Source organism: Hermetia illucens, chromosome 6 (genome assembly GCF_905115235.1).
Source record: "Hermetia illucens chromosome 6, iHerIll2.2.curated.20191125, whole genome shotgun sequence".
NCBI lineage: Eukaryota > Metazoa > Arthropoda > Insecta > Diptera > Stratiomyidae > Hermetia > Hermetia illucens.
The window spans coordinates 14,502,825-14,512,902 of NC_051854.1; the positions used below are offsets into that span (position 1 = coordinate 14,502,825).

Sequence of the window (10,078 nt, forward strand, 5' to 3'; positions counted from 1 at the left end):
ATTTAGGTTCGAATTTCGTTAACGTTGCCTCTATTTTATATCACATCGCTCTCAAATATCTTTCAGGAAAGCTGTTAGAACCTGTGTCATAATTCAATTCTAATCTACAGCAAAATACTACTTTCATATTTGGGTGAATACTTTACAATCACAAGATTCGTCTTTCGCACTTCCAAGATTGTTGTTCCAGTTAATAAAAAGTGACCTTGGTGTTGAATGATTTCAATAAGATCGTCGTACTTCATTCAGATTGCTTTTAGTATCTCCCCTAAGACCCATCAGTGTTTCCTTGTTTCGTTATATGGTTGCATCGCGTTTATCGTTTTATCTCTTCAGTTGTTCGACGAGTTCTTGACAAAGTGTCTGCAGTGTGTAATCTGCATCATTGATTACAAGTAGCAATCGGTGATGATTTCATTGTTCGAATCAAATACAATTCCTATTTCTGCTACATAAATTCCTCCTTCAGGAAACTTGAAGCTTTTTACGGAACTAATTACGTGAGAACAGCTTTCGAAGTGAACATGTCATTCGATATCTTGGAGACGGTAATTTTAAGCTGCGTCCTTCGTTTACTCACTCTTGCCGATTGCTTGGTAGTCGTTTCTCTTGACGTTTTTAAATTGTTGTACCATTAAATTGTTGACTTGCTCGTCCTTCTATAGCGGACAAACTTTGGTAATGTGACACTCAATGACTGCGATCTAGACTAAGCCATCGTTTCCAGGATGCACATTATGATTCTCCCCAGTGTCCAATGCATTGATGAGTAATTATCAATCTTGATGGGCATCAAGTCACCTTCATTTATGTGTTGTTTTGTCGTAAAACATTTTGTCATAGTCGCAATTGCGGTAAGTTCTTCGGATTCCATCGTTGTCAAAGTGGCTGCTTTAATATTTGGACTAACTTATACGTGAAGATGAAATTCAAACAAATTGTGCCCGTTTAAAAAATGACCCGGGATTAGTGCTGTAAAATCGCCAGGGTCGCTGGTAACCGTTGTTGATTGCAGGCTTGAAGTCACAATAGAACCGTGTACACTTCCTCTAAGTTGAGTATGTGACTATTGGTGGTGGTTTTCAATAGGTGCCGTTTTATAGATTTCGCCGCGCCGTGCTCGGGTTGTTGTGAGCAATGTAACCCAAGGAAATATACACGTTCTCTGCTCCCGCCTGCTTCAGTTTGACCACGACTAGTTCGCTGGAACTCGAACACAGAAAAGCATGCAGACTTTCCTCTTTTTCTAGGAACAGTAGGGTGAGATCAAATCCAACTTAAAGCCTGCAGACCAGCAATTCTGACCTCTATATTTACCAAAAACTGGTATCAAAATTTAAAACCACAATAAATCACAAAGAGACAATTATTGTTCTCCTGGATATAACAGGCGCTCTCGATAATACCTTTTCGAATCAATGGGGTCAGCTGCTAGTCTGGCTGATAGAGGCGGAGTATCTTGCTCAAAGGTAGGCTGATATCAGCGACCATATTGATGTTATCAGCAAAACTTATACTAGGGGATCATCATCAACGGCGTAACAACCGGTATTCGGTCTAGGCTCCATCTCACGCGGGGTCTGCCTCGTCTTCTTCTACTATAGATATTGCTCTTATAGACTTAGTTTAAACTATACAAACTATGTTAAGCCATTTTGCAAGGTTGGTGAATGGGAAACGGGTCCCCAAACTGGGAGAAGAGTATGAGATCCTCAAAATAGGTGGCATCCTCTTCGAGTCGAGAGCTTTAGGATATGGATTCATATAATTAGGGACGACCACGGCACTTGGTCTAAAACAGCAGAAGAGAAGAGTAAAAACCGTTGTTTCGTTTCCATTGATATATTTATAAAATATGAAAAATAATTTCTCGCTGTGTTAGTTTTGTATTCTATGTTGAATGTGAATCAACACAAGTGATTGCTGTTAAATACTTATACGTAAATGCACAGCTACCTAATTACACTAGAATTTGGATTTAAGATACATACAATCATCAATTCGCTATTACAAAACAATTGAAGAGAAGACAAAACTGTTGTCACAATCAACGATCAATCATCAATAATGGCAAATTAAATATGCTGTGGTTCTTTTTACACATTAAATACCTACAGTTCAGACAAAAGTATTCCCAAAACGAGAACTCGCAAGAAATGTTCATTACATGCTAAGTGAATATGAATGGGCGAACTTAAGTTTATTGAATGCAAATAATAGTTGCGTTTCTCCCTTTTAAAGGAAAAAGAAAAGTTCAGTCTAGTTTACAATTCGTCATGCTCTTCGGCCTCTTGGTCGCCATCATCGCCGGCTTCTTCTTCTTTGTCATCGGCAGTCTTTCCATCTTGCGCTTCCTCGTCCAGATCATCATCAGCTTCAGGCAACTCATCGAGTGGAATGTTGAGCGTTTGACGCATCATCTTTTCAATACTGTCGGCGAACGTGGCAGTTTCCTTGAGCATATAACCCGAACGCAATGTTGCTGTACGGAACATCATCATGGCCATGTCCTTGGCAACTGGATCACTTTCATCGGCCTCCACTCGTCGCAGAAGCTCACGGATAAGAGGATGTCGTGGATTGATTTCCATTGTTTTTCTTTGGTTCAAATAGTAGCTTCGCTGGGCGTCTTCGCTCTTCTGATGGGCATTGGACATAGCCAAGCGTTCCATGTTGCCGGTCCATCCGAACATGCCCGCAACCAAAGCGCATGGTGAGTTGCTCAAACGTTCTGAAATCTGCGATTTGGAGATTTCATCCTTCAATGCGACTTCATCCAACCATTTGGTCAATGGCTCGAATGTTTTCTTCAACTCCTCGAACTTCTCCCGACCCTTTTCTGAATCTGTTAGGCTGAATCCTTCCTTGGCGGCATTCTGGAATTTCTTTCCATCGAATTCGGGAAGAGCTGAAATTGAATATTCATCGACTGCTTCTACGAGGTAAAGGACTTCATATCCCTTGGCAAGGAGACGTTCAACAAATGGTGATTTCTCAACCTCTGCGCGGGTAGCTCCAGCAATGTAGAAGATATGTTGCTGTTTGGGCTTCATACGTTCAACGTATTCAGCCAAGCTAGTGATTTCTTTGCCGTTGGAGGAATGGAAGCGCAGAAGTTTGGCCAATCGGGAGCGGTTGCTAGGATCTTCCATGATGCCCAATTTGATGCTAAGCGAACAAAAATTATCTGTTAATTCAAAGCCCTGTAAACATAGGGGGAAAGGTTGAACTACTTACTTCGTGGAGAACTCCTTCCAGAAAGTGTTGTAACTCTCCTTGTCCAACTTCTTGATCATGTCCAGAGCCTTACGAACCAATTTCTTCTTGATTACTTTAATCAATTTGTGCTGTTGCAAGGTTTCACGGGACACATTCAGTGGCAAATCGTCTGAATCAACAACACCACGAATGAAGTTGAGGTAGTTTGGCATCATATCGTTGAATTCGTCGGTGATGAAAACACGTCGAACGTACAATTTGATATTGTCCGACTTAGTTCCGTAGCGGTTGAATGATTCCGATGGCTGCACTTTAGGAATGAACAGAAGACTCTTGAACGTGACTTCACCTTCGGCAATAAAGTGAGTGTGAGTCAAGGGTTCTGAAGTGTCCTTGGTCAAACTCTTATAGAATTCCGTATATTCAGGATCAGTCACCTCAGCAGGTTTGCGAGTCCAAATAGGTTTGCTATCGTTCATGATAACCCAGTCCCAGATTGTTTTTGAGACTTTCTTAGTTTTTGGCTTATCGTCCTCTGTGTCCTCTTCGACTTTAGCATCTTCCTCAGCATCCTCGCTTTCTGGTTTTTCATCCTTCTTTTCATCTTCGACTGGAACTTCTTCCTCGACAGTTTTGCTGGTCCACATGTAGATGGGGAAGTTGATGAATTGTGAATATTTCTTGATCAATTGTTTGACAGTGTCTTCTTCCAAGAAGTCCAAAGCTTCTTCCTTCAAATGCAGTGAAATTTGTGAGCCCCGTTTCAGAGTGTCTCCACGAGGATCCTCAACGATGCTAAAGCTATTGGCGTCACTTTCCCAAATGTACTGTTTGTCATTGTTGTGCTTGGTGGTGACTACAACGCGATCAGCGACCAAAAATGCCGAGTAAAAACCTACACCAAACTGTCCGATCATATCATTCATGTCTTGACCTTCAGCTTGCGCAGTGTCTTGCATTTTCGCTAAAAAGTCAGCAGTGCCGGATTTTGCAATGGTACCAAGATTATTCACTAAATCATTTCGCGTCATGCCGATACCACTGTCGATGATGTGCAGTACTTTGTTGTCTTTATCCGCTTTGATTCGAATTAGCAGGTCAGGATTTGTTTCAAGCTCAGCTCTACTTGTAAGCGATAGTAGACGGATTTTGTCGAGAGCGTCCGATGCGTTGGATATCAATTCACGAAGGAAGATTTCTTTGTTGCGGTATAACGAATTGATGATGAGTTTCATCATACGATTGACCTCAGTTTGGAATGTGAATTTCTCCGCCTGTAAAGAAAAACCAAATGGGATGAGTTACATAGTCCTGTTTGGTGAGGGTATCATGTTCATTATTGGATCTATGATCCAATGGCTACGATTGGCACATATTCAGTTTACGTGGTTTTGGAAATTGTGTGAGCCGTGATCAAATTTCTAGAAAACGTGGAGAAAGAAGATGAAAAAGCCAAGAAATTACATTGTAATACACACGGCGGTATGTGAGCTTGGAATGTGTGACCGCCTTTCTCTGTTTTTCCACGGCGCAAGGCTTGTGGTTAGTCTCTATCTCGGTGACAACTTATTGCGTTTATAAATTTGAGATTTGCGGTAAAAGTAGAAAAAAAAAGAAAAGAACCACTTTCTAATGGTAACAGCATGTAGTATATTGCCCCGTCTTTAGCAATTGGATTAAATTTATCGGACTAGCAATGTTTCTTGCTTTCAATTTCTTACTTTATTGTAGATTCAAGACATGTAGGACAATTTTGAAAGCGTGCCCTCCGTTCTTTCTTCACTTTGAGGATATCTTTGAATTACAAGCCTCTACTAATAGTAACGCGTCTGGTTTGAGTGACACAGGTCCTGAACGAATGAAATTTATTCAGCGTTGTAAGAATTTCTGGTGCATCTTCTCGCGGGAGCAAATGACTCTCCAAGCTCAACCTGGCCCGCTTGATAATGAGAGAATTGCCTTTCACCCTTTTCTGGCGCAAGTCAAGGTGTTGTAGTCAGATAGATTCTACTGCATCTCTTTCGAATGTGAGGAAATCTATCTGACTGCGGAAACGGAAAAACGGATCGACAAGCACAAGGAACTGAGGTCTTCATTGCCGTGACAAAAGAAAATGTCTTATTGTGCTGGTCAGGGAGGACGAATTTGGCACAAATAATAATTATTTCATGAATTTACAAATGATCACGAGTATTTCGATTTCCCCATTCTTAAAAAGAATGCCTGACGGTTTCGTCCAGGGTCTCTACCCATTCATCAGACGCTGCCTCCCCTCTGCCCTGGCGAAATGAAATTATTTTAAGGGAGTCCGACTTAGGACACCCTCAATTCTCAAACCAAATAATTTCCCATCCTTGATGATGAGCAAATTACGATGCGAATGAGAATTTCATTTTGTTTCTCAATCACGTAACATCTGGCGAAGTTCCTGGATGAAACGGCCAGTGGTCACATTGCTTTCAACTCAGTAAACTAGTCGACCAAAACGGTACGGCCCACTTTTATGGGACATCATGTATGATGGAGTTCCCCCGACGACAATGCTGTGGCTATAATTGGACTAGTGCTCGCAGATCAAAAATCTAAAGCCGCTTTGATAACAAGCCTGAAGACCCTCGAATACTTTAAACATTTGGTTGGAAGCCAGACCATTAGAAAAAAGGTGTGATTCCCGACAATAGCTACATATTGGCGGACCCAAATACATCAGTAGAATGTTGCTGTCTCGAGCCATTAGCTCAGTAGTTATAGCATTAACGACTAAGGAAATCAGGAATCAGCAGAAGCTTATTGCGCTCATACAGATTATGGGCCCTGAGAGTGATTTCGAACGATATCAGACGACGCGGCGTTAGTTATAGCCGGGCTGTTGTCATTAGACATCTTGGCTGAAGAGATGTCTCGAATCTACATCGAGGGAACAACCCAAGACGCTGTGCAATTGCTCAAAAGTGAGGAAAAGGCATCATCAATGGTCAGATGGCAGACCCGATGGGATAGCTCAACGAAAACCCGATGGACGCATAAGCTGATTCCGATGTGGGTCAATCGTCACGACGGACGCAGTTTCTCTCTGGTTACGCTGGATCCACAAATATCTACAGAGGTTTGGGCATGACGACTCGCAAGCATGCCTAACCTGCCCAGATGAGGAAGAAGACGCAGAACATGCAATATGTTATTGCAGTTGTTCCGCGACGTGGAGTATCAACGTGCACCTTCTGGTGGAGTGCATGGCTACAGGAATTGCAGCATAATTGCTAGCCGGCTCCGTGAAGTGAGGTTTAGTACGTAGGCGCGCGTTTATGTCTACGAATTGTGCACGTCAGCGATTTTTGCTTTTATCTTTGGAAGATTCCACATCCTGCCTTAGTCGAAAAAAAAATACACTATATGCAGTTTAATTTCCCTTGTCTTATCTATCGTTTTTGGCAAAAGGATCAAGCTTTTCTTGTTAGTTACATACTTGAGATGTTTGTTCTAATTTAACTTCATATCGAAGATCACTCCCAGATATTTCGCTTCATTTGATAGCTAAAGCCGATCACTAAAAGGGATTAAAGTTGGAATTTGTCGCATTTGCTTCTTGTTTTTCTTCAGCTTTTGTCCTGTTCACACGCGAGGTCGGCTCGTCATGATCGGGTTCGCCAATTTGTTTTATCTAAAGCCTATTCTGGATGCAATCTATCCTCACGGTGTTTCTCCATGAGTGACCGCGCAGCGTGTATTACGTCGGTAGTTCCACAGTTCTCGACAAATGCGGATTGATTCATGGTTATTTCAACGAAATCTTCATGGTATGGGAAAGTGACCGGATCGGATGGTAATTTGAACATTCTGCTGGACTACCTTCCTTTTTCCATATTGGAACTGTCGTACCTTCTTGTCTTGCTCAATAATCCGATTGAAGAATTCACCGAGTCAGTTTTGGGTCCCAGCTCTTCGCTTTCCACAGCTCAGATGCAATGTGTTCTTTTCTGGACTTCATTCGTTTTATTGCTTCCTCAATTTCAGTTGCGCTGATAGATGGAACTGCTCCAAATGTCAGCACTGATTGTGGAAGTGGAGGATAAAACAATTTTTTTAGTTAAAATCTGCTTGAAATATTCTCGCTATCTATCCGTCGTGGCTCGACAGTCGGTAAGCAAAGCACCGTTCTTGTCATTAATATAACAGAAGTGTTTGATATCCTTTGTGTCGGCTTTTGGCAAGTCGATTTATCTCGCCATCCCGAATGTCTAGTTTATTTTTTAGTGAACAATGGGATCAGTTGATATAACGGTGAGTTTCGTCAGCCGATCATCAAATCGTTCGACTACTTTAATGTCATTACGGAAACCCTCGGAGATGGCAACACCAACACCGTATTGAGTGTGTGGGCTGCCAAAATAGAGAAGCTTATATCCATTTTTACCGCGTGCGCGTTTAATGTCGCAGCTTTTGGCACCAGACTATCGAGTTTCTTGCAGAGCGCAGATATCAATGTGCCTTTTCCAAAGAGCTCTTGCGAATTCCTCGGTCTTTCCAGCTAGGGTGCCAATATTTAGCATGTATACACGTATTTGTTTTGCTCGGACTAACTTACTTACGTCCTGACACCGTCCATGCGTCAAGAAACCTTGCCCATTTCTCGACAAGACCAGGACCCGTTCTGGCGCGTCGATTGAGGTGGACGCCCTAGCATTTTTTTTAAGTTTGTTACTCGATCCGATCTTGTTGTTTTTAACGATGTGGTTGTAGTCCACCAATGCCTTTCAACGACGGACTACTTTCTTGAGTGTCTAGTCTTACATGGTTCTTACAGCTACGAATCCGCTGATCCCAAGTCCAAGATTCGGCTTCTCGGCCGAGTTTTTGGGATTCCTTTCTTACAAATTCATGCGCCCTCCCATTATCATCATAGCTTTATGGCTCGCTTTATATTTCAACGTAATCCCGTTCTTTGCCGAGAGAATATGAATTGAAGCGTGTTTGTATTTGCTCCGAAGATTCTCCTTTACAAGGTTTGTGACATGTGCCTTGTGTTTCCTCCATGCATCTCAACCCCAGTCTTCTCTGTTAGGTCCATCCGTGTATCATAGTATGTGGCTCCTCAGATGGTTATCATTCCAATGATTTCAAACGACCTTAATTATAGTGATCCCCACTTTGCATTCGAAGCAGTATTTGGGTGACAAAATGATTACCCATCTCCAGGGTTGAATTTTAGGTTGGTGATCCTCTTATACTTTATGCTGAACGCTGCAAACATCCCATGCAATTGGGTCAGAGGGCGGAAGTGGCAATTTATAGATCACACATTAAGGGTGGACCATTTTTTTTACGAAAAGGAATCGCTTTTCCTTGCTAATTACATACTCGAAATGTTTGTTCCAATTTAATTTGGTATCCAAGATCAATTCCAGATATTTTGCCTCATTTTGATGGTTGAAGTGGTTACCAAAAAGGGGTGTGAGTTTCAGTTCATCAAACTTTCTGTTAACTGAATGCCTGTAGAACTGTTTCGTTGTCATAGTGAGATTCCCCCGATCACGTCACCATTCTACTAGATTGAGAGTTTGTTTGCAGGAATTTTCGCGAAATAAGTATGATCCTATCAGCATATCCTAGGGGCATGTTACCCTCATGATAGGATTTGTAAGACGTAAATTTAGGACAAATAGAAAGAATCTTTCCGGCAGTTAATTTTTCGCTTCGAATCTTCACAAAGTAAAGCCGTTTGAAATGGAAAGGCTTGGAGAGAAGTATCCATTTTCAAAATCAGCAAACACCTCCCATTGTTAAGAGTGAACAATGCAATCAGATACGAATGCAAACTTGAATAGATTTTTGATAAAATTTAAATAGATGTGATCATGAAGAGGAAAACATGAATGACCACATGTAGGTCAAGTTCTCCCGACTGTGCATGATTTCTTATCTGCATGGAATCGGGTTATTGAATGGTGAGTGTTATCTTTACGCTGAGGTGTACCCGACAAGTGAACTAATTAGCCAATTACGATAGGGACACATCAACGTTCGTAATGAGAAAAATTTCCTCCGGCGATAAAAAGATAACGTGCCGGAAGGTTTGTCGACCCCTTCCCACCTCTTATGGGTCCTTCAAGTCGTTGTTTTTTGTAAACATATTGAATGAAAACGCCCCCAAATCGTCACAAAAGCTATCTAAAGAATAATTTGCAAAAGATTGGAACTCACCTTGTCGCGAAGTTCATTCATCTGTGCCACGTTCAACCCATCGATCTTTATCGCTTCAGCCTCCCGCTGCAGTGCCTCGGCATCTGTTCGTAAACAAATTGCAGAATTTTTATTATTCCTCCAGGAAACCATCAGGGTCGGGCTATTTATGGGGATAACGGGTTAACCGGCTTACCTGTTCTAGAACCTTCTCGGCTAGCGCCCAAGTCAATGTCAACTTTCTCAACGTCGGCACCATCATCCTCACTAGCGGTAACCTGAGTCACGCCTGCGGCATAAAGAGAAGAATAGCGGAAAACCCCAATGAATTAAATCCAAAACCGGTCAAGAACTCAGTAATTTACACTAAAATCACCGACGATTTTCCGATTTTCCAACTTACCCGTAAATAAAAATATGCCAATTATGAATGGCAGCAGGTACTTCATTTTGCTGGGAACACTTATGACCACTCTTAAAAAGAAATTTGCGCGATATTTCCGCGAATGCTAAATGACAACTGAACTGTTCACGACGTTGTTTAGTTAAATCGTAAACGCGGCCAACTGCGAAATGACGGGAATGACTGTCAACGGAGCAGTGCAAACTGATTGGAATTTAGTAAAACCAAATGGCTGTTTCTGATTGGTCCAAATAATGATTTCCAGTCGTGGTGGAA

At 41.8% G+C, this 10,078-nt stretch overlaps 1 protein-coding gene across 1 annotated transcript; it reads right to left on the reverse strand.

The window, feature by feature from the left end:
* Positions 1 to 1,826: 1,826 nt before the first annotated feature.
* Positions 1,827 to 9,997, reverse strand: LOC119659162 (endoplasmin). The gene is made up of 5 exons (XM_038067112.1): positions 9,803 to 9,997; positions 9,596 to 9,688; positions 9,421 to 9,503; positions 3,238 to 4,493; positions 1,827 to 3,168 (listed from the first exon to the last, which is right to left on the reverse strand). The coding sequence occupies exons 1-5, from the start codon at positions 9,846 to 9,848 to the stop codon at positions 2,265 to 2,267; spliced, it is 2,382 nt and encodes a 793-aa protein (XP_037923040.1). The 5' UTR covers positions 9,849 to 9,997; the 3' UTR covers positions 1,827 to 2,264.
* Positions 9,998 to 10,078: the final 81 nt, after the last annotated feature.